The following is a 26488-nucleotide window of genomic DNA, read 5'->3' as shown; positions in this document are numbered from 1 at the left end:
ATCTAATATATTTTGTTTTTTAGATTCAAAAGTAGAAAGAAGCAGACTATATTATAATTTTCTTTTCTCTAACTATCCAGTACCCTCTTTTAACTCTTATATAATTACTCTTAATCACTTTCATTTCTTCTAACAGAATTATTTTTGGAAAGTGTGTTTAATGTATTCCTCAAATAATGAAAAATTAAGTAAAATTAAAAAGAAAAGAGAAGGTAAATTCTGTTTGATTTTATTTGGTAATTTCTAACAGGTTTTTGTTCATATCTTCAATCTTACATTTGTTTGAAATTTGATATTTATTTGATGGTTTAATTTGTAATGGTTTTTATTAAACTCTTAGTATTGATGTTTAACATATGACACTTATGTTGTATTATTTTTATCCGTTATATCTTTAAAAGCTTATCAAATTCTAATAATAAATATGATGATAATTTATGAAAATATATTCTGAAATTTTAATAATCTTATTTCAAAACCACCATTATAGTTCATTAAGGAAATATAACAAGATTTCAATTCTTTGTCTAATCAGGAAAAAATAAGTAAGAACAACAATAAATGAATTGGTCATTATATACATAGAAATCAATAATCAGGAAGAATATTGGGGAAAAAAGAATTAAACTAATGTGCAAGTGTAGTGCAAAAGACAAAAATACAATGATTAATGATCATAGATTAGAGAATCAATTTATATTTTGCATGATATGAAATGGTTATATAATCATTTTAATTTTTCTCTTAATAAAACAGAAAAAAATAAGTATGTGTATAGAATTGATAATATTTTTATTGATAAATTTATTTACTTCAATGTTATAACATTATTGAGATTTTTAAGACTGGTTTACATTTAACTAGTTGAAGAAATACCTTAAATAATAGTTAAATGTACAATTAATTAATATTGGAAATCAGTAACTATGATCAGTCAAAAATGTACCAGTAAAATATTTAATACAAATGTCATTTTAATCCTTTTAAAGGCATTTTACAGAAATAATTTGTGTATATTTGTATATTAATAAAAAAAAATCAGTAAAAGTAGTTTAAAATGTCAAATGTTTTTGATCTTTTTAATAAATCATCTTCAAGACAATGGAAATTTAAAACGTATTTTATGTTTTAAATTTTACTCTTTATTTGAATATAATAAATGATTTAAAAACTTAATTTTAACTGTAGTAAGACATCTATTGAGCAAAATTATTAAGTGATTTATTATAAAGTGATTATTGTTTTACATTTTACAAAATAGTTATCATTTCAGCACAAGATTTTTAGAAATATGATATTAAAAAATGAATTAGTTTACTAAAAGCAGAAGAGAAATTTATAATATAAATCCTGAATTTTACACTAGAAGACATACATATTTTATTTTAAAAAATTTTTAAGGAGAATGATTTGGAATGACATTTCCATTTTTAGATTATTAAAATGTAAAACTATAAACACAGAATTAAAACTATAAAATTTAACAATACTAGCAGAACTCAACTTTAGGACATAAGAGTTCTATATTATAAAGAGAGTTCTGTTCCCAAGAGCTAAAAAGTATAAAATCTTTTATTTAGGGTAAGAATGTTTTATATTCTTTACAGTAAATATAATACATAAAACATTATTTAAATGTTCAGACCATAAACTAAGCAGAAAATAGACAATAAAAATTAATTTTCACGAACGATTTTAATAATATCAAAATTTAAACTAGCAGAAAGCTTTGCACAATAGCTTGAAATCTTTGTCTGTCAGCTGAAAATATATTAAAATCTAAATTTGGGGATATAAAAATGCTGTGCAGAAGTCCATGATTACTTGTATTTATCAAATAGGTATATAAAATTTTATTTATTATGAAAAATCTGCATTTTCTACTTACTTGTTAGACTACAATATGTACAAAATAATTGATAAATAAATTGCTTTCTCTAAGACAAATTTATTTTTTTATAAACTGGTAACTGATGTTTTAGGAAAATAATTGTGGCATTCAAAATTTCAAGAAAAGGTTTTAATGTTTGTAGAATGTACTAATATTTTTGTAAGGAGATTGTGTTCTTTAGATTTATTAATTATCTTGTGTTCAATTGTGATTATTAGATTAATTTAAAGTGAAAAGTTTCAACATAGATTAATTGATTTGAAAATTTTATTTTATAAACAAATTTATTTAATCATGTATAAATTATAAATTTTTCAAAAATTACAATTAAAGTCTGAGTTATTTGCAAATGAATTTTTTTAGATACCAAGCATCACTTGTAATTATAATACTGATGTTTATTGTAGAGTAATTGTATACTAAATAGTATATATAGTATATCAATGTTATGTAATTGTATCATTGTTTTTGATCTATATCAATTTTCCTTGAAAATTTTATATGGATTTATGAAACTTTTGAAATTAGAAAATACTTGTTTTTCAAATAAATTTTGTCTTCAAGAAATATATCATAAACAAGTTAGTAAAAGTTTCATTAAAAAATTAGTCATAAATTTATATTGCAAGCTCTGATATATAAGGAAAATTCATCAACTATTATAGAAATGTAATTGCAATTTATAGTTTTTAATTGTGTAATTTGTTCTATTAATAAATACTTACTATTTTTTAATTTTTATAACTTACATTTAGTAAAGAATCAAATCTTATTTTGTTAGAAAAGTTCAATTTATTGATTGATATCTTTTAATAAATCATTCTATAAGTTAAATTAGGATTATATTTTCAGTTGTCTTTACAAATAACCTTTGCCAACGCTTATTATTGATTAATAAAATTGTGCGCATTTACAAAATGTTAGTCTTACATAGATTTAGCATAATTATAAAATAAATACTCAATTGTGATGCATAACTGTAATGGTAGATATTTTTAAAATATTTATACTGTAAAAACTAATACATTATCATTTCTTAAACATTTTTAGTTCAAAATTTACAATATTTAATCATTTCTTGCATTGTTTACAAAACATATTATAGATCAGTAGGTGTTGAATTTATTTCTGTATGATGAAAAGGTTTCTTGAATCATGTAATACAAAATTATAATTTTATATTAAAATGCCGACTTGAAGGATAATATTTAAGAGAAGTTTTGATTAAAGTAATATTAACCTTTTTTGTTATGCTGTAAATTGGTAAGCATGTTTTTGCAGGTTATTGGTATTCTCCAGATTACATTTTATAAATAATTTGTTAAAGTGGTAGGCTATACGCTTGTTTAATTTCAGAGATAATGGGGTACAGTATTGAAATCTTACTATACTTAAAAATGTTTTGGGGTTTTAAGGATACTTTAAATGATTTTTGAGAATGTTAAGAAATTTAGTAATTCCAGTAATAGTGACTGATCAAATTATTGTATGTAATTAGTAAATACATTATAAATAATTGTTGAAAATTTATTATTATAAGATCTTTGGAAATTTCTGGAAGAAACATTTTAATTTAATCTTTATTTTAAACAATATGTGAAGAGTATATTTCTAAAATTTCTACACACAAAATTTTTAGAAAAATATTTTTCATTAACAACATTTTTACTATTGAATGTACTGTACAATCATCTCAACATCCAGAGAACTTAGAATAGAAACAAATTGGTACCTTGAGTTACAGTAGTTTGTGTAGTATTTGCTAGACAAGAAGATGACCTATGACAGAGAACTAAAATCATAAATAAATTCGTCTAATAACACTTCCAGTAAAAGTAAAAGGAACTTCATTTGACACTTTCCATTTTGGAATGGAAACTCTTGAAATATTATACATACTTCTCATCTTTAAAAGTTTTTTTCTTTCAATATTACTCATTCACAGCTTTCTAAACTTTTTAAATCATTCAGTACAAATAAAGTTATAAGTTCAATGCCAATTCTTACTATTAATCAACAAGCATGGATGCTGTTTTTAACATATTGTGGTCAATAGGAAAGTGCTACAAGTATTCATTAAATATCAGTAAGGTGTCAAATAAACAAGACCCAGTGGGTTTGATTTCTGAAGTGTGTGTCAGTGGCATTTGGATCAGTGAACCTTAAAACATCATAAATGACTCTGTAGCTGCTTAAAGACAATTGTGATTAGTTTCCACTCCAGTAACTGTGTTATAGAACCATGCTTTGAGAAACAATAGTTATTATGATAAAAATAGCATATTTAAAATTTTATTGTTAGTCTTTCACCTCAAAATTTTATATTCTAATAGATATTTGAGTATGTAATAAAAGTGAAATTATTTCTGTTATTTAACTATAGTATTTGAATAAATTTTTGTTTAATAGTTTCATTGAAATAATAATAATATATCTGCAGTTTGAGAAATTAATTTGATGGAAACAATAGAATAACAGATTTTTAGTTTTATGTCAGACTATGTTTAATCACTTCTTGTCAATAAATTCACAGATTTATTGACTGTTATTTTGAATACTTTGTAGTTCATTTTCAGAGTTACTGGTATCACTTACAAGCATTAGAATTACATCTCAGTTTGTTCAATAACTATAGTATGACTACCCATTTTTCTTTCTTGACCTTGTTTCGCAAAGATATTTTCAAATCTATGAGTCAATTACTTTCCACATTTCAGAATTGTCTATGAGTACTGTGGATCATTGTAATTGTTTTCAACTTTGATGATAATGCTGCTGATATGAATGACTCTTGCTTCTATAATTTTAAACTGTTGCTTGGATTTAAGATTATAGAAGTATTTTCTTTGCATTTGCTTTGATGTCTGGCAGATTGAAGTTTTGCCTAATTTTGTAAATGGTTTCAATTTGGGAGAATATTTCTGTGTATTCTTTATGCATCAGAATAATTTCATGGTTTTACATCTGCTGTTTGATTTGACCAAAGGCATAGTTAGTGAACAAGTAACTGTACAAGTAACAAGTAACTATAAATTGGAAATGCCAAAGTGAAAGTTAATTTTAGTTCCTTGGCAGGGAGACTCAGCGTAACCTAACAGCTATAATTTCTGCCTGCTGTATACATCAGAAAGTGAGTTTTAGTAATGTTAAGATTTGTTTTTCTCTCTGTTTTTGCAGTTAATGCATCAGAATTTCATTACTTCCTTTCTGCACTTCTGGTACAGGAGATCAGAGGTAGGGTACTGAAGGCCTGAGGTGGGTCCGAGGCCACATCGGGATCCCAGGCAACAAACGTGCCAACCAACTGGTGAAGGTGGGGACCAGGGGCCCATTTGTAACGAGGACAGTGGAACCCTCGACTACATGCATAAAAGGTACTCTACTGCAACAATCAATGACAAACTGGCAAGAGCGCTGGACTCAAAGTACAGTAGGTAGGTCAACCTATTCCTTCGTGGCCTTACCCCAGTGAGCTGTTGTAGGTTAACGACGCAAATACTGACTGGACATGGGAGGTTTCCCCATTTCAAGTCCAAGTTCAGACAAGGAGATGGTTGCTGCTCCTGTGGGTGTCCTCGCGGTGACCGCGAGACACTATATACATGACTTTCCTCTTACAGAGGATTTCTGCTGAGGGGCTGGCCAAGTCGACTGGACCAAGCTGCCTGAACAAGTACTTCAAATGCTAGCAGCAAGTAAAGGAAACCTAAAGAAACTAAAGGAATTGATGGAAAGGGTCATAGATCTTCTTGATCTTTAGACTTAGTGGATGCACTAGGATGGGTCCCCCTTCTTGTAGGGGAGGGGACCCCCGCTGACCAATAATTTTATAAAGTTAAAGTTATAATACATGAGCTATAAGGGACAAAGCTTTTAAAGTGCAGAACAGGCTACACAATAAACAAAAGTTACGTCAAAGTTAGTGAGTTGGGTCTGAGAGGACAGATGGGAGTCCAGGAGAAGTTCTTGGTGGCCCAACTAAAAGAAAAGATGTCCAGGACTACCTTCGGGTAAGAGACCATGGCCCAAGATTAAGGCATAGTCTCTATAACCCTGGGATGCCACTTGGCGGGGCAGGGCAAGAGTTTGCTTTATGAGGCTGCACTTCATGTCTAGGATGTATTGCCATATTTAGTTTGCTATTATAAAAACCAACACCTTGATACTGGTTAATATTAATCTGAGATCCACTATGTCACAAAACCAATGAACCAACAATAAAAAAAGAACTATTCACTTTGAGAAGTGAATGTTTTTGTCCATTTTTAAAAGAACATCCTCACACTGGTGTTCTAAAATTCAAATCACACATTTTTGATACTGATCATAAACCTTACGTAGTCATTGATGAACAAGATTGTCATGCTTGCAGTTTAATCTAATCTTTTTGCCATCACTGTTTAGTTTCTGTTTTTTTTTTGCTTGCTATCTTTAGCCTGCTGCTTTTTATTTTTTGATTGTTTTTCAGCTTATACAATGCAGAAAAATTCAGTTTTACTCAAGAATTCTAAAAATTTCATTTGGCTTGTAGATTTTATAGAGAAATACACCTTGTTCTAGTAAAATGACATTAATTAGTTTTACTGTTTTCAATCATCACTTAATAGTCACCCTCAGGCCACTTATCCAAGATGCATTGTTACACATATTGTGGTTTAATTTAATTTGTATTTGGAATATCAAAACTTGTAATGGTTCCATAAAGAATTGAAGTTTTATAATTTAAATTATGACCCAGCTCCACCAAGAAACGTTTATGTATTTTAATGTGAAATTTTATTCTATATCTTCGATGTATGTTATGAAGGTAACAATAAACTGATGGTTGAAAATATTTCGTCAATTAAATAAAATTAATTTTGCTGGAATAACGTTTTTCTTTGTAGAATTTTCTATTTTAGTGTTGGTTCATATACATTAGCTTCTGAAGTTTGTCATCATTAATATTAAAAATAATTGCCAAAAAATTCAGCAGTAAAGCTTGTACAGTATTTTTTAATTTAAAAAACTAATTAATTGTAGGAACGTAGTGACGACAAATACTTGACTTCGTGCATTCCTTGTCAACAAAATAACTCTGGAATGAGTTGTCCGATTTTGATGAAATTTTCTTGGACGACTCATCATCACTCAAGGATGAACTGATTAAAATTTCAACTTTCAAAAATGATCCGTTTTGTAGAACTGGAGATAGGGGTTTTTCTTCAGTATGGATCATTTTTGAGAGTTGAAATTTTAATCAGTTCGTCCTTGAGTGATGGTGAGTTGTCGTAGAAAATTTCATCAAGATCGGACAACTCGTTCTAGAGTTATAATATTGACAAGGAATGCAGGAATGCAAGTGTTAGTTGCTTCCTGCACGCACGTGTAGAAGCGTCATCTAGTAGTCGGAAAATACGACAAGCATTAAAACAGTAATTTTGAAAGGTAAATGTTATCGCTAACTAGATACACAACAAATATAAAGAATCTTTATAGAATAATAAGTTAAAAAAAGTTTTCTTTTTTTAACTTATTATTCTATAACATGGAGCTGTGGTGATCAATATTGATGGCTTTACGATTCATTCTCTTTTTCATCTTCCTATCGTTAGTACGAAATTTCGATCTCTAAATGAAGAAGCTGCACAGAAATTCTAGATTGAGATGAAGTCGCTCAAATTCATCATCATCATGAAATGTCAATGATTGGTGCAGGAATGCTTTACATGATCGAGAGAAGATTGAGGGAGATAAACCCCGAGAAAGATGAGCCGTTTGGTGGATTCTTTGTCTATTTGTTTGGTGATTTTTGTCAGCTTCCTCCTGTTAAAGATACTCCTCTCTCCTCGAGTGTTTTTTACAATGTCACAAATTTTTACATTACATTCGCATTTGATTCTTTTGAGAAGTTCATTGAACTTAGTAATTCTTATAGACAAAATAGCGCAGATAGTTTCTTCACAGATGTCTTACAACATCTAGCTTCGGGTGATTTCTCTGATACAGATCTGAACATTCTGACGACAAGAAATGGAGCCTATTTATCCAGAGACGAACTTGATCAGTTCCAAACGGCTATATCCAACAAACGAGCAAGTTAAACAAAGCAACGAAGACTACTTGCAGTCAACTGGGTACCTTGTTGCTTATATAGCATCTGAAAACACTCCAGATATTGCCCTGCCTTCGTCCAAAGATGACTCAGTTCTTGGTCTCTCCAAGTATTTGAATCTCTCAGTTAATGCCAGAATCATGCCGAGAGTCAACTTATGGGTGCAAGCATGTCTCGTCAATGGTTCACTAGGAACTATGCGCTACATTATATATGCTGCTAATGCTTGCCCTCCAGCTCTTCCTCTGTTTATTTTAGTGGAATTCATCTATGGTAATCTATTGGCTTCCAATAATTCCCATAACACGCTCTATGAACGATGGCAGTATATTGCAATCTCGTAGACAGTTTCCCCTTATCTTAGCATACTCGATAACTATACATAAATCACAGGGATTAACTCTTCCAAAAATCAAAATAGATATAGGGAAAAAAGAGACAGCTATCGGTCTCATCTATGTTACATTGAGTCGAGTGAAAAAAATAACTGACTCAGTATTTTTAAAGAGTTACAATAAAGATTGCTACGAGTCAATCTGTAAGTCCAAGGCCCGTAGTGATAGCCGGAATTTCGTGAAACGTTGGCATAGTAATTAATTAATGGCTTATTCTGATCTTATATTTGTACCTTTAAATGATCCAATAGAAATCAAATATATTGTTGAGAACGAATGATTCTTTGTTTCTTTTTTCCCTCATAATCTAGAAAATAAAGGTGCGAGCAGCTTCGTTCTGACTACACGCTGATGCAGCGTTACTTAACTAGTTATGAAGTAAAATATTAGTACAGTAGAGCATCGATTATCCGACCCCCGATTAACCGACCGTGTTCTAGTCGGCAAATTCAAATGTCCGCTAGTGATGTGGTGCTACAATATTTGGTTATGTCTTGGCTACTTTAATATTATTTTTGTTAAATTTTTGCATGTTTTAGCTGGCAGCACTGGCTCGACCAAGAAAGTGAGGCTAGTATTTAAACCAGGCCTAATACACTATACTAATAATGTATTTTTTCATACTTTTCGGTTATCCGACTTTTCAGTTATCCGATCAACCCCAGTCCCCAATTAAGTCGGATAATCGATGCTCTACTGTATTTTCAACTTTAATCAAACAAAATAGGCATTGAATTACAGTAAGTAGAAGAAAGTGGACTATTACGAAGCACTGTTGTCTATGATAGAAAGAGGTCATTTTGGAATAAAGCAGCATTAAGAAATAGCTCACTTTGAAAAACAAAATGTTACTTTGCAGTACCTTTGTAAAGGAATAAAGCTTGGTTTTGAAGCAAAATGTTTATCCATAGTGTTCAGAGATTGTAAATATATGGAGAACAAGTCAGCTATTATACTGGAAAAATTGGATTTTCCCATTTTAAAAATACACTCATATAAAAATTTCAGGAAATTTGCAATTTCATCAAATCGATTTCTATTAATATGAATCAGTTAGAGTATAGAACCTTAATAGAATAGAACCCAATACTAAAATGCTTACTTCAGGAAGCATTTTACTATTGATAATAATGGGTGCCAGAGATATATGAAGTAGTTGATTTTAAACTTTGTTTAAATATTATAATCTATTTGAAATTTTTAAAAATTTTCAGGAAATTTGATGATATAAAAACACAAAAAGTCACATGATATACTTTTTTTTTAAAAATAATTTCAAATTTCCTGCAAAATGTTGGAAATTTCATATTATAACAGATTAAACATATATTATAATATTCTAATATATGCTAAATATATTATAATAAATACATGCTAAATAATGTATTGTTCTACTTTGTAATTATATACAAGGGAAGACCAGTTGGTATTCGTTATTTTACATTGCTTCTTGTGTTTGTTCTGTGAGGTGTTTGTTATCCGAACAAAAAAAATCTTTTGCGAAAGTGTTTGTTATTTGATTTGTTCATTAACCGATCACCCACTGTATAACTAAATTTCAATACATCTGAAACACTTAAAAGTATATATTACCTAAATGTAAACTTATTGCTGGACAAAAAAGTGCCTTTTATAAATGAGTTGCAATTTGGATTCAATCAATTAATATTACAAATTAGTTAATATATCAGGCTTTAAAAATATATCAATAATGTCTATGATATAGATATGTTTCTAACTGTATGTGATGTGTGTCCTACTCATCTATTTGGTGAACTGTGGCTATTAAATAATTTTTTTTTTTGTGCTTATGCTATAAACAAGCTGTGCAATACTTCTACCTTAACATGATTTGTATATTTTATTATTGTAGACATGTATATATTTATGTTAATAGGTGCTTCTTGTCCTTAGTTACTCATATTATGCTTTTGTTGATTTTGGACATTCTTGTGAAATTTGAAATTGGTGTTTCTCTTCCTTCGGTGTAACAAGTCCTAGTTCACAAAAACGTCCAAAGTTGACAAAAGTATAATATATGTGTACATATAGTTTGCAATACAAAAATATTTGAATTTGTAAAACATTACTGCTGAGAAATATTGTCAAACTGGCACACTTAAATGATGATTTCTTTGATTGATTATTTGAATTTAGCTTCTTGTTTACAAAAATTGTATATCAAGTGATGATATTCATGTATTCAGATGTTTTGTGATCATTCAATTTGTGACCCACTTTTCTTTTGAGAAATTGTAAAAAATATCATCAAAAATCATTGTCTTACCTTACACTATGAACACTGCTATCTTGAAGATTGGTGGAAAATAAATGCATCATAAAGGCATTTATTTTCCACATTAGGCGATTTGAACACAGTAGGCAATTTCTCATCTGGGAGACGTCTCTTTCTGAGTGACAAAAATCACTTTACATTTTTGATGATCAGGCGCGATGGGACAAGTTGTCTGAGCTATACATCCACATTTCTTTCTTGGTAATTCTAAATTTTGACTAGTGGCACAAAAGTATGTTTCTTTGAGTAGATTGTCATGATATTCTTTAATAGTGTGGTTATATTGTAATACCTTGATTTTCGTTGACTTCGGTTTTTGTCAATTTTTTTTCGCAAAAAATTTCTCTCTGTTTTCGTTGATTCCCGTGGATTTCGTTGGCATGCCCAAGTGACCTCGCTGCTAATTTTGCAAAAACAAAAGGCAACCCACGCATTTTCCTGCTCTGTGTGGCATTATTTCTCATTCTGTGAGCATTACTCCACGACTGCCCACCATTGGCCAATGTTTCCGTTCCCTGAATACTGGGAGTTCAGTCGTGGGTTCACGCTTCACCAGGACGGGCTGGTCACGTGTAGTTTTCCAGGTTTTCTTCACATCTGTAACATCTGAATAGGGGCCAGTTTCCCTTAAATGGACCTTCCAGAAGGCATTATTCTCCGTGATATGACCATCATAAACACATACAACTACTATAACATGACAATTACGTCACACTTTACCACGGGACGATATAGGCTAGAAGCTCATATCCAACTAACTTCTACAAGACAAGACATTACCCCACATTTCTAGCCAAACAATTCCATTGCTTTCTTTCAGATTAGTTTTTTATATTGATTTCTTATTGCTTTTAGTATTTAATGCTATATTAATTCTCTATAAAATGTTTTTGGTATGTATTTTGGACTGTCTAGAACGAATTACAGTAGAGAACTGAAAATCGGAATCAATTGGGGACTGGGGTTGTTCAGATTAGTGATTTGTTCCGATTACCGATTATGTACGAATAAATATATTAACCTGTTCGATGTTCAAATTTTTCTCCGTTGCGTGTCGCTTCGTGTTGAATTTTCGTCGATTTTAAGCCTAACGAAAATTTTTATAATAATAATCGAGGCTATCGTATCGTTAAAAATTATTTCTGCATTTTGTACAAACAAAATAAATATATTGAAGAATATAAAAACATGAAAATTATACTTTAGAAGTAAATTTAGTATCAAAAACATTCGATTCAGCACAACACAGTCCGACTGAAAATCGTTCCGATTACCGGCGATTCCGATTACCGGGGTTCTGATTAACGAGTCTCTACTGTAATTGGATTTACATTGATTCATATGGAAATAATTGCCTTGGTTTTTGTCGGTTTTGGATTTTGTCAATTGTTTTCGGATGAATTATCAACAAAAACTGAGGTATCACTGTAAATTGATTCATATGATTGAATTTATAAAGTTTTACCATTTTGCTTACGTTATTTATTATATAATATGTATAATAATAATAATATATAATATAATATTATTATTTTAATATGTTTGTTCATATTTATTTGTTTATTTCATTACAACTGTATTAATATTTACATAAATATGCTAGATATTAATTAATTTGAAAAATAATGACGCCAAAGAAAATTTGTGATCTTCCAAACTTCAAACTCGCTATAGATGTTCAATTTCTTATAAGCTTAACCTGACGCAGGCACCTGAATGTGGCTGAAAACATTTGTTTATTAAGCTATTACTGCTGGAAAGTGTGAGAAAGCTGTGAATTTTCTATGTTTTATGGTAGTTCCAGCTTACAGATTCAATATGAACAAATTAATGAATTAAATGTCATGTCCTATCAAGTATCCATGAGCCACTATCCTTCATTTTTATGAGTTATAAGAGCTATACTCACCTGATAAATCTACATGTAATCATTGGTTACAGCAAGCGACAGGAAGACTTTTCTCTCTCAAAAGTCAGTGATACTTCAACAACTGTTCTCTCACTGCCTGGGAGATGTTTGGTGACATGTCTCTTACAAAAATCACCTAATGTGTCATAGCCTTAACTTTCTCTGTGACCATTCATTGTGGTGTTCTTGGCATCTGTGAGTTTAGCAACTGTATCTTACTTGTTAGTCTGTGCAGAGTCTCTATTGGCACACAATGTTTTAGAATTTTCTGAAATTCCAGGATGCTTAACCTCCCTTGGTAATGGTATACTCATTAAATCTTTTAGTTAAATATTTTATTTAACATTTATGTGATTTGTATAATTGTCCTATCTATATATGCTGAATACATTAAAATGAAATCTATTTCCAATTTGTTAAGATATAATGAAAGAATTACATTTATATTTTATACATTGTTATGGAGTTTATTTAATGTGCTATCTTGTATCTATTTTACTATTTAATTTTATTTAAGGTAAATAGAAACAAAACTGTGTGCAATTTTGCCCTTCCTGTTGTGGTATCTTTCTTTGCCATTTCAGCTACTGAATTTACCCCATCTGGTATAAAAACAATTCTGAAAAAATTTCTTGAATTGACATTCATTCATAATTTTTAAAATTAAATTAAACATATTTTTAGACATTTCTTAAATTAAAAAAAAATTTTTAAATTTTAATATTATTAATGGAAAGATTATTGTAAAATTTTGGTCAGGACTGGCATAATTTCTTTTGAATAAAATGACACCTAATTGAAGAAGTTGAGAGTAGATGAAGAAGGAAAAAATGATGTTCCATTAAGTGTTGTTGACTTAGATATTCATTTCTGCATCTGAAGGTACTTAAATGTTGTTCAAATCTTTTCAGAGATCAAAGGTCATTTGACAAAGGGACGAACAGAAACATGTAAATATTAGTGTTTGGTTAGATTATGTCACTGGTTAATTGTAACAATTGAACTACACTAAGGTGAAATCTATTTTGAATGGACTTTATTACTTAATTGTATAAATATAAAATTGCAACATTTTAACAAAAATACTTGTTTACGTTCTTCATCCGTCATTCGCTCCAGTTGACAGTCCACAATTTCACAAACACGGAGGCGACCTTTCTTTAGAGGCTACTGCCTCCGCAATAAAATGTAGAACGTAAACAAGTATTTTTGTTAAAACGTTGCAATTTTATGTTTATACAATTAAATGTAATACCGTCGGCAATGTTTTATATTTATTTTTACTTGAGAGGACTTTATTGTATTTAGAGTGCCCTCTAATGAAAACTTTGTTTAAGTTTGTTAGGCATGAATGCTGTTTATAATTTAGTTTTTTTATTTTTATCACTTTTTTTATTATATAAATGCAGGTAGAAAGCCAATGAGTTTTTGCAACTATGGATGCACAAAATAAAAATTTTAAATATAAATCAGCTTGTTTCTTCAAATTTGCATTCATTACAGAGTTCTGTTATCCAAACAGTGAACAAAATTAGGTTTTGAAAACAATTTCTTCTAGCATTTGTGGGTGATCAAACTGCAGAGATTGTCTGTTGTCCAATAGTAATGTTCTTGAAATGCCAGCTAAAAAAATATGGCCATTAACTTTTGCAATGTGGATTCCTTCCCCCTGCATCAAAGATGTTCTACGAACTGTAAACTTTGTATTCTTTGCCCCTTCCCTCTCTTTCTTATGCCACCTCCCTGCTGACATATGTATGGTAATCCCCTATTGTTTTAACAGCTGTAGGATCACTTAGCCTGACAATATCTGTTTAACACAGACGAAAATGTCAGCTCTGTATTTTGTATGCTGGATTTTGGTTTTGGACAGTATTGATGGTAGATATTTCAAAATTTTTTTAGAAGGTTAAAATATTTGTGTTCTAATATCTGAAACACAGAGCTCTTACTCTGTGAGAACTCTCAAAGTATTTACTTTATTGTAAGTTTAGAAAATTCAGGTCAAAATATTAAATATAAGTATATTTAAATTAGAATAAAATATATTTAAACAGTTTTAATAGTATATTAATAATTTTAGTTACTTTTTAAGTACTCTTATTTACTTTCAAATTGTTTTTACTATTTAAAGATTTCTTCTACAGGCCTAATGTTCATATTTAAAATTTGATTATGTTGTTTGTTGAAATTCTTTCTCATATATTTATTGTGCTTTGTATGTGTTGAATTTGAAGGTGGATGATTTTGTAAATAATAATAAAACAGATATATGGGTAACAATTATTTGATGGTAAACTTTTTCTATACTTTTCACATTTTGTTTTAGGAACATTAAAAAAGGTCTATAAATATAATTAATTATATGTTAAACTATAAAAATAATATATATTCTGCTAACAATAGAAATGTTTTGACAGTCTGGTTAAAGTTATCAAGATAAAATTCTATATAAGGATTATATTGAATAATAGAGGATGTTATATACAGTGTGTCCAAAAAGTTACTATGCAGTGAGAAATTTTTAATGATATTTAAGTTATGCACATGGTGTTGCATACAACTTACAGGTGTTGTATGCAATACCATATGTATAACTTTAATATCAGTAAAAATTTTTCACTGCATGGTAACTTTTTGGACACTCTGTAGTTCATATACTTTTAAAATGATTAGATAACATTTTAGGTTAGAAATTTTATCATTTAATCTTTTGTACAACTTTTAAATCACTGTTTTGAAATTCTTTGTAAAATTTTTATCAGAATTCCAATCTGAATGTAAACAATAGGAAAATTGGTGTTCTAAGTGATTTATTCTATTTGCTGATTTAACTTATATAAAATTTTTCAGTTAAATTTATATTGGTATTTTGATAGAACTGCTGCTTCATTCTTTTCATTTAACATACACAATTGATCAGTTTGACAGTTTAACAGATCACTATTAAAGAATTACATGAATAAATTTGTAATTTATATAGTCAAAGTTAAAGTAGAATTTTACATGCTGTAAATGATGGAAGTATGAAAATAATACTCTCTACATGTATTATAATTTTTGCATAAAACAGGAATAGATTATGATAATCTCCCAGATTGCTTTTTATTTTATTGCATTCTTTTATCTAATGTTTTAGTTTATATTTTAGATTAAATGAAATATAAGAAAAGGGATGGAAAAATAAAACATTTGAATATAGAAGAAAAATTCATATAAAGGTGTATAAAACAAGTGGGATAGTATATTACTCACTGGGAAGAAACATACCTTGGATCAGATTTATTCAGTAAAATAAATATTTTTGTATTTATCAAAATTATAAAAGTGAATAGGGTGTGTGTTAAATTTATATTGTAAACTACCTTTGTATAGTTGCCCTTGTCTTTGTTTATTATCAAAGCTATCAATGGTTCTTTTAGTTGTTTCTGACATGTTGATTACTAATTTTTGAGTAGTTTTTGTATATAACTTTATAGTTTGTTTATTACTGTTTTCAAAGTGCAAAAATTAACAATACCATCAAAATTTTTAGATCTAATCAGAGATGACAGTTCAAACATATGATCAGGGTAAAAATGTTTCATCAAAATTGGGAGCTTCTTGTTACGTTGTTAGAATTTAAATTTTTTGTGGGTGTATCATTGATATCAGAATATAACTTCTTAAACAATTGAAATTGTGACAGACTGACAATTCATTTTCCAAAAACCAAAAAAATAAATTTACAGATTATTATTATTGACACAAATTTGTGAACGTTTAGGTAAATTGGAAAATTCCAGTAGATCCATTTTCTAAATAGTAATTTTATTTGTTTTATAAGAATATATAATATAAACACAGTCCAGAGAGAAGAAAATAGTACCTCTCACACAACAATAGGACCAAAACAATCTGAGAACAAGAAAAATAACATAACAAGATTAGTAATTATACAAACCTTTTTACACATTTTTAAAGTAAGAAAAATCAGAGTATACTAAATCCTTGGATCCATTCAGTGATGCCACGGCTATAATAAAGGAATGCTGAGATACACAAAGCTGGTATCTTTTGGATGATTAAACATGATACATTATTGTGACAAAGTATACTTGAAAACCAATTACATTTGCAAAAGACTAATAAAAAAAATTAATAATAATCTATTGAAATAAATATTATTTAAAAATTCAAGGAAGCCCAGCCTTTCATTAGCAAATTTACCAGAATTTGTAAAAGTTAGGTTAGTAAATCTGTCTAACTGTAAATAAACTTTTTCAAGTTTCTTCACCACTTGATTAAGCAAGATGGCAGATGACCATTAGACCAAAGTCTATGAATGATTGAAAATTTATGAAGAATGGGTTTATATGAAATTGACCTACAAAATAGTCACAGTATTTCATGTTTAATTTGATAAACCTTTAATTTGAAATTTCTTTGATTTGAAATTTAAAATTTAGCCTAGAATTGAAAATTATTCCTAGATAATTTACAGATTCAACAAATGAAATAATGATGATATTAATGAAAAAAGTAGGTTCAGGAAGATTTGAGAGTAATGAAAAAAACATAGATATTGATTTTTCAGCATTGAAGTAGCAATTGCATTTTTGAAAGGTAATTAAATTTGTAACAAGTTATAATTGCTATTGATCAATGTTTTGTCAACAACATATGCAACTATTATTAAAGCAAACTGAAGTTTATCTAAACATGTCAATTCCCAAGAAAAACGTATTAAAAAAGGTCCTTAATGTTTGCTTTACATGTTCTCAACAAAAGATGATTGTTCAACCAAGCAATAAAGATTGGGTTTATATCAAAGTCATTACACAAAATTTTAAGTAAAGTACTGAAGATAACAGAATTAAATGATCATTTAATATCCAAATAAATTACAAAAACAGTGTTTTTTCCTCATAAAAAAAAGTTTTGTTTCATATAACACGATGGTTAGAGAATATATCAATTGTATAATATGTTTTATTTATTTATTTTTAAGTTTCGGAATTATTTTTCATTATTTTATGAACTTTACTATTTGATTAGAAGGATATAGTTTATTTATATTTATCAACAAGACTTTAATTTCAATAGAACTGGTGAGGAAGATAATCACGAGTTCCTGTAAATTTTCATTTTTTTGAATCTTTATTATGTAAATCACTTTGATCATTTAAGGATACAGTACATATGTAGTCATTATTATTTTATTCACATTAAAATGTCTGATATTTCAAAGGCAGACAATTATTTTTCTGGTTGAAAGCATAACTGTTGAATTGACCTTGATTTTTCCTGATAGGTAATATGTTAGCATTTCATTAATTCTGAATAACTTTGCATATTAATAAGACATTTGTTTATATAAAATTAATATTTGCACAAGGATTATTTTTAAAAGTTAATATATATATATTTATGATATTTTTCTATTTCAGTTATTTCAAAGATTTTAATGATCTTAAGCAAAGTATATTTTCTAGGTATACTTTGCTTAAAATCATTTTCTGGAAGAAGTCTTTCAAATTTGGAATTAATTGCAATAAATTTGCAAATTATATTTGTAAATAATGAACTAAAAATCCAAACTTACTGATGATAAATCTTTTTAAACTTTATTTACTTCAGAATAAAAATAATTTAAAAATATGAGAATTAAGTATTCATTAGAATGTAATGGATTAATTGCACATGACAAATTAAATTTATTTGAAATACTTATCTATTTGTGAATATGAGGAAAATTAATCTGGATATGAGAAATCCATGAAATGGGTTTATAGCTACAAGATTTTACTGTGTGATGTAATAATTTTCAGTCACATTACTTTAAACTTCAAAATCAAAATTTATCATGTATTGAATTTAAAATTTTTAATTTAAGTTTTTCAATAAATGTTAATTAAACTTTGAAATATATTTTATAGATTGCAAGAAGATCCTCCTGCTGGTGTTAGTGGTGCTCCTACAGATAATAATATTATGATATGGAATGCTGTTATATTTGGGTAAATACATAATTCTGAATTTGAAAATTTTAAGTTTTCATTATTTTATATGATTGATTTATTTACATTTCAATAATGACTTTGCATATAATTTTCTTTCATTAGGAATAAATAGTAGAATGCTTTGAAACAAAATTTACAATATGAAAGTTTAAAAATTGTTTTGCAGATGTGATGCAATCTATAAAAAGATACCTTAAATTAACTTAATTTTCATTTTTGAGTATATCTATTCTACAGACCGAGGAATATATATGGGGTTTAGACGTGCAACATTCCTAAACTGTTAAGACAATAAACAAGGGGTTGCAGGGGAGATGAGGAGAACAGGAGAGAGAGAGAGAGAGAGAGAGACAATGTGGGGGTCGGACGAATGACATTCCGACACCATTGAGACAATAGATGAGGGGTGTGGAGACATGGCAGAACATGCAAGAGACAGAAGTGAGGGAAGATAACAATTGGTGACGGCATGAAAAGAACGTTATGAAGGTGAGAACACCATTGTTCCATTCATCAGACTGTTTGAAGACGGTTGGAAGATTTTGCTGAACGCTGGAAGATTATTGTTATTTCTAGTTATATATTTCTATCACTACTCCTACATATATAAGAGGACGTTTATAGCCAAACATTGCAAAATGTTTTTAGTAACAATTGAAACCTAAAAATCAACAGTTTTAACCTTGTTTAGATTGAATGTTTTGCTCTACAGTGAAATATACTATTTTTTTCATAGATTGCATCACATATATACACGTGTACAGTACATATGTGTAAAATTTTAGTAACATATGTAAATTTTCACTGATTATTTTTGAGGAGAAAATCATGAATATAAATAATTTTTATTATATTGGAGCTACATATTAACTTTAATAAAATGAAATCAAATTTTAAGATGGTAACTGTAATTTCATACCATACAAACATATTTTACTTTTTTGTAAATAAATTCTTGATTGATATTTTTATTTGTACTTTTATATTTTTATATATTTAACCAAAAATAATTTTTTATATTGCAAGTATGATCTTGATCATTTATAGAAGAAAGTTTGTAGAAATGTTGTGAGACTTGCATCCATTAATATCACTGCCAGTTTTTAAATTTTGAAACACATTATTTCAGTATCAACATAGACATTTTGGACTTTGTTTTTTTATACAAGATGAGATCAGATCATAAAATCGAAACAGTTTATTTAGCTTTTTTGCCCAGTAACATTTCTGTCAATTGGTAGTTTTTCACTTTATTATCAGTTTTTATCTTAAACGATTTACTTAATTTCTCTCAAATTTTACTTGCAATCATTAATTGAATAAGCAAAAGTACTTACTAAATACTTACTTGACTTTAAAAATTTATTTTTCTGGAATAATTTTTAAATTTTTAACAGTTATTATGATAGATATGTTTTCTTTTTAGATATTATTTGCAGCAAGGATTCATGGATTCTTGCAATATACTGTCTTTAAAGTTTATATGATTCCCATGTCATTGATTGCATCAAGGGTGTATTATTAGGAGATTCTCAATGGATATATTTTTTTTTTTTTTTTTTTTTAACAGTCTAAATCAGAACCCTTCCAACACAGTTGACAAAAAACAATAGTAATTATTCTTTCTTTTTTTGTCAAAGAAGAATTTTTATATTGAACTTGATACATAATAAAAGTAATTATTGCATAGCATTTAATACATACTCTTAAAATTTTATTAGCGTTTTATCTATTTTCCTACATAAAGTTTATTTTTTATAAACAATATTTTATAATAATCTAAGACAAAATTTTATGCAAAATAGTTTTGTTTTACTAGATAATATCATATTTAAAACTGAAATTATTATACCTTTCATTAATTTACTAACATTCAAATATATCTTATATTTACGTTTCACTGATTTATTTGAATATATTTTAAAATTGAAACTTGATACATTTATATAATAAGTTGATTATTTATTTTGATGCAATTTTTCCAATTTGAATAATATACATTCTTAGAAATACCTGTTAAGAAAGATGCACAGGTTTAGATGGCTTTGATTTTTAATTGGGAGTGGATATTTTTGCTATTTGGCCTTCAATGCTACTGCTTAGATGTCATTTCTCACAAGAAGGTCAAAAACAGTTATTTATAGTCAGATTTCTTTTATTGGAAACAATTTTAACATTTAAATTTTGTTATAGTATGATAAAATTTTATTGGAACATATGGTAAATAAAAATATTAATATAAATTTCATTGGTTTTAATGCTTAGAAATAAAATTAAAGTAATAATTGTACATGTAAGCTCATAGCAGAATATATATATTTGTGTTTGTATGCACAAAGAAACAGATAATAATAAAATATTTTATTTTCATAAGTAAATAAATATTTCTGTATAAAAATGTGTTAAAGAAAAATCAGAAATTTTTGAATCAGTTTAGGCAAAAACTCAATGTTGCAAGTGGTATGAAAAACTTAACGTTACATTACATAAAATTGCTGTTTTTATTTTCTTACTATTATTTGCATTTATAGGAATGTGTAAAAATTTAAATAATAAAACAATTTTATATAGAAACATTATGCCAGTAAAAATAAAAATATGAACAATTAAATATTTTAATATTTTCAAAGTAATTTATATTAAATATGGAGCAAAGAATAAAAGCTACAAAACTTAAAAATTAGTACTGTATTTAAATTAAGAATTTTTGATGGTTGAAATATATAAAGATATGTATGTATGTATGTATAGATATTATATCCAGTCAGATATATATATATATATATAATATATCTGACTGGTAAATAAAGGATCTAAAAATTTTTAGATAATATCATTACACAAGATAGACATATGTTTAGGTGCACTTATTCATTTGTTCTCTTCATAAATTATTACAAGAATATAAACCAGTTGTCTTCAACCTTTTTCTGAGAAGAGCCATTTGAACTCTTAGAGATAAATCTGGAGGTTAAGATATGGAAGATATAGTTAAAGATTAATATATATTTTTTAAATTTCTTAGCAAAAACAAACCTAAATTAATGTGAAATTTGTAATTAATTTTTCAAAAGATTGTCATCAAAATTTTGGATAAATTCCGTGGCACTCAATGTTAAAATTTTTACATTTTTGTTGGACAGTGATGTTTGATATTTTGATTTGATATACACTAAATCTCCTACCATTTTAACAAATTTTAAAAAAAATTGTACAGTAATTTAAAAATTATTTGACAATAGGAAAATTATAATTAATAAACATCTTCAATACAGCACATTATATTATTGCAGTTGATAAAGACTACTGTCATGAAATATTTTGAGCTCATTTTCTGTAATAATAAATTTAAGTGTAATTTACTAACCACTCTGTAATACTTCTGTCTAGAGCTGATTGTAATAAATTTCTGTAACATATCCATGTTCTTGCTTTCTGCCATGTTGTCGGAGAAAACACCCCACTAACTCGGATAACCTTCTTCCCTGTTAGTCTGAGTTAGTGGAGGAGAACTATATTTCAGTTTCAAAGAAAGTTGGTTGCAAAGGTATGTAGAAGCAAAAATAGAAAATGTTTCCATGCAAACTTTTTAAGACTTTTAGAATTCTCTTCTGGCAGAGATTGGTAAAATAAAAAAAAAAAAAACAGTCTTCTTTAAATAGGTTTTTATAAAAATCATTTACAGCAAATGACTTTTTATAGGTTTTGAACTAGTTCAAATATTGATGATAAAACATGTCCACTTGCTTGTTTTCACACAAGCTAAATGAGCCGGATAAATACTTTTTGCAGTCCATAGGTTGATGACCCTATAAATTATTATAAGAGAATTCAATTGCAATATCAAAACAAAAACAATTTTGACTAGTAAAAGTTTTTAAGATGTTACAGTTAAAAAAGTAAAGTAAAATGAGCTTAGATTAGTAAACATGCCAATTGCTACCGTTATTAGATTATCGAACAATATTTATAAAATTTTGGCAAAAGATTGTGATATCAGTTCAAAAAACTGGGAGCTAAATATATTCATCCAAAATGATTTATAACTAATTTTATGACAGATTGTTGGTCCAGTATTTAAATACTTAAAATTATACTATTATAGATTAAAAGGAAATTATAGTATGTCGGTTTTTATTACAGTGAAATGGAAATTATTTTTGAAATCGGTATCTTGAATATGAAAATTAAATGAAGATACTACACAGTGTTGACTATTAAATAAAATTACCATATTTACTCGCATATAAGACAAGGTTTTTATTCATTTTTCACTGCTTAAAAAACATTTTTCGCTGCTTAGTCATCTTATACGTGCAAGCGAAGGATTCTTTGTGTTTTGCAATAATTTTTGTGAACTGTGTATTCACATTTTTTACCGAATGCTCACCCTACGGTGTTTAAAAACAAAAGTATTTTATTTGGGTCATTTGAATTGTTGTTGTGTATTGTCAAGACTAATGATGAATAGCAATAGGAAAAGCAAAGCTTTTAAAATTCCAAAATTGCGTGGGAGCCCAATATAAGTTTAAATTTATTCCCAGGTGAAAACAGATGATTATTTGGAAATCAGAGATTCGGAGAAACCTGTAAGTGTAATTGACAGAGAGTGGATTCGACTGTTAAGAATAGTCAAAAAAAGTTCTGGATTGTTCAGCTCTACATGAACAAATTATGTTGTCAATTTTTCCTTAAAGTTTAAAATGCCAATAATTTTTGCGGGACAATGTGTGCATTTACGTAAAATTAGAATTGTATTAATAAATCTAATTTTCTTTATTTTGATCTTTAAAGTCTCACCTCGTCCTATATGTGAGATTGTCTTATATGCACATAAATACGGTAATTAAAAATTGAAACACAGATAATGTTGTTTTTTGGGATATTCAAATCGTAGAAAACTAAAATTGAATATGATTCTTTATTAAATAAATTAAAATAGCTACTTTGATTTATATATATTATCAATAATTTAATTTGTGATTGGCAAAAATTTGAAAATTATGAAGAAAATGAAAATGTCTTCATAATTTTTAAATTTAAAATAGGCCTATATTTAATGTTTTCTTTGAGATTGTAGTCATTATTGGATTTTCTTATATGGAGACAATTTATAAGTAAATAGACTCCCTTATATTCAGACATTGTGTTTTATTTTAGAGTGTCCATGTGATATAAATGCCACATATGCATATTAAAACCAACTTGCTCCACCACTTGCTTTCTTCGAAGCCTTAACTCAGTTGTGTTTGGAATCAGTGAGTTCTGCTATCTTGACCTTGGAATGTTGGCCCATTCGGCACACAAACAGTTTAAAAGTTCTCTGAGGGAAATGGGTTCTTGTGAATGTTGTTGCACCTCATGATCCAGCAGATTCCAGATATGTTTGATGGGATTTGTTTCAGGCAATGACTAGCCCATGGAAACTTGCAGATGCTTTGTGTTGCAAGCCTGTTCTGGGTCTTTTCTGGTAGTGTGACAAGGAGCTCCATCATCCATGAACAGAGTGCATACTTTGTTCATCAGCCTACCAGAGAATTTTGGAAGAAGACTCATTTCAAATATGACAATGTATTTTTCAGACATTTAATGTCTATTTACTTATGAGTTGTCTCTAGAGCAATTCAACTTTCATTCTTGAATGTAAGATTATCAGAAATTTTGTTTACATAAGCAACACAAAGTATGTCAGTGTGTGATTTTAAATGTCCTACTGTAAATCCCTCAAGTGATCTGACCTGAAGTAATGTAATACATAAGTAGATGTAAATAATCAATTAAATTTATGACATGCTGGTTTGCAGATCACAGAATGAAGTTACTAATTTATCAACTCATAGATAGCTAAGATAATTGAAATAATAGAGTTTATTATTACATGTATGTTTAGTATACTTGAAATTTAATAGAAGACAACAGATGTTCAACAGTTTGCAATGGGCATATGACAAGCAAAATCAAATCTAAAAATAAAATTGATGTCTGGATGATGATGATAACAACAGAAAATTATTGGTAAAATGATAGACTTGTTTTATGTAAGAATGAAACAAAAATATGCATGAGATGATATTCTTGTGAGCTGTGAATCCACTGTAACTTACTTAGCCCAGTTGTTACTACTCTATTCAGTGAATATTTGGAATAATATTACTTTACATTAGAAAAGACTTTTGCATTTTTGTTGAATAAAGTATATAAATTAATTTTGATCTAGAAACTATAAATGCTATATATTAGAAAGAATTAAACTTGGTAGTACTTGAAAGTGCTACTTCTGTATATCTAGGGAATCTACATGGCATCACCAAAAATAATTTAATAGTATTTGCAAGAGTAATATTGAAATTATATCAAAATCTTACTTTAATAATGATAAACAGAATATTTTGATGTTTTTGTTGGAAAAATTTTCATATCCATTAAATTGTTTTTATCTTTTCTTTACACACGCAACTTTTTGAGACGTTACTTAAATACAGTAGAGAACCGAAAATCGGAATCAATTGGGGACTAGGGTTGTTCAGATTAGTGATTTGTTTCGATTACCGATTATGTACGAATAAATATATTAACCTGTCCGATGTTCAAATTTTTCTCCGTTGCGTGTCGCTTCGTGTTGAATTTTTCTCCGTTGCATGTCGCCTCGTGTTGAATTTTCGTCGTTTTTAAGCCTAACGAAAATTTTTATAATAATAATCGAGGCTATCGTATCGTTAAAAATTATTTCTTTATTTTGTACAAACAAAATAAATATATTGAAGAATATAAAAAACATGAAAATTATACTTTAGAAGTAAATTTAGTATCAAAAACGTTCGATTCAGCAGGACACAGTCCAACTGAAAATCGTGCCGATTACTGGTGATTCCAATTACCGGGATTCTGATTAACAAGTCTCTACTGTATTTCAAATTGATTATTATTTAAATTGTTTAAAGAATGAAAAAGTGATTAAGACATTTTTTGCATAAAATTAAGGAATTATTACTCAAACGCTTGATAAGAAATGCATTCTGAAATGCATTTAGCATTAAGGAAGCTCATAAAATATAAATCTCACTTCATAAAATACTGGATAACTCTGAATTAGATGTTGTGTGCATTAATGCAATTTTACTATCCATGTCATAATATAGTTTTATAAATTTATTTGGTATCTTGTTATTCCATTTTTTTTACTAAATAATATAAAATACTATCTCATGTTAATGTGAAAGAAATAAAGCTTTATATTGTAGATTATTTGGCTGCAATTTGAAAAAATTGTAGACCTATAAATTCCCACTGTTATCTGTCTTTCCTTAATCTTGAGAATGGAGTTAGACAAAAGACTAGACCAGATATGGAAACCTTAGGGGAGGAGGCCCCCATTAACTATATGTGAACTTTTGATGCAAACCAGAAGTCAATGTTATTTCAATTCAAAAATTTCCTCTGAAAGGAATTAGATAGATGACTGGCATGACTTGATTGCTAAAGGAAAAGTATGATGTACAGGGGGTAAGACACTATTAATTTGAAGGTGGAAAGCATATATTTTAAATTAAATAAATTAAGAAATATGATTAAAAATTGCAGCCCAGCATTGTGACAATGTCACAATAAAATAATTGCTTTTCATTATTAGTTTATTTTTCTGACATGTTTATTTAATATAAAGATGTATTACTATCTGAGAATTTGATTGTGATATATTTTAACAGATAAAATTATAACTGAATTTTTGATAAAGAAATACCAATTTTTTATTTTACAAAAAGCTGTTGCAGTGTTGCTTTAAATGAAATATCTAAATTATTATCTAACTAGCTGATCCGGCCATGCATTGTTGTGGCTCAAAATGTATCTATTATAAATGTATAACACTTCCCCCGTGGGAAGAATTTCAAAAAATCCCT

General features: G+C 28.1%; 1 protein-coding gene across 1 annotated transcript in view; it reads left to right on the top strand.

Moving 5' to 3' along the window:
* LOC136986999 (ubiquitin-conjugating enzyme E2 A) overlaps positions 1–26488 on the top strand; it is a 49420-nt gene that overhangs the window by 1750 nt on the left and 21182 nt on the right. The window contains exon 2 of the mRNA XM_067284634.1: positions 18504–18584. Within this exon, the coding sequence (XP_067140735.1) occupies positions 18504–18584 (81 nt within the window). The remainder of the gene's footprint in view (positions 1–18503; positions 18585–26488) is intronic.

This window comes from Centruroides vittatus, unplaced genomic scaffold, assembly GCF_030686945.1.
Source record: "Centruroides vittatus isolate TY-2023 unplaced genomic scaffold, ASM3068694v2 scaffold_1431, whole genome shotgun sequence".
Classification (NCBI taxonomy): domain Eukaryota; kingdom Metazoa; phylum Arthropoda; class Arachnida; order Scorpiones; family Buthidae; genus Centruroides; species Centruroides vittatus.
Note: the sequence above shows the minus strand (reverse complement) of the source record. Positions and strands in the feature narration are given on the sequence as shown.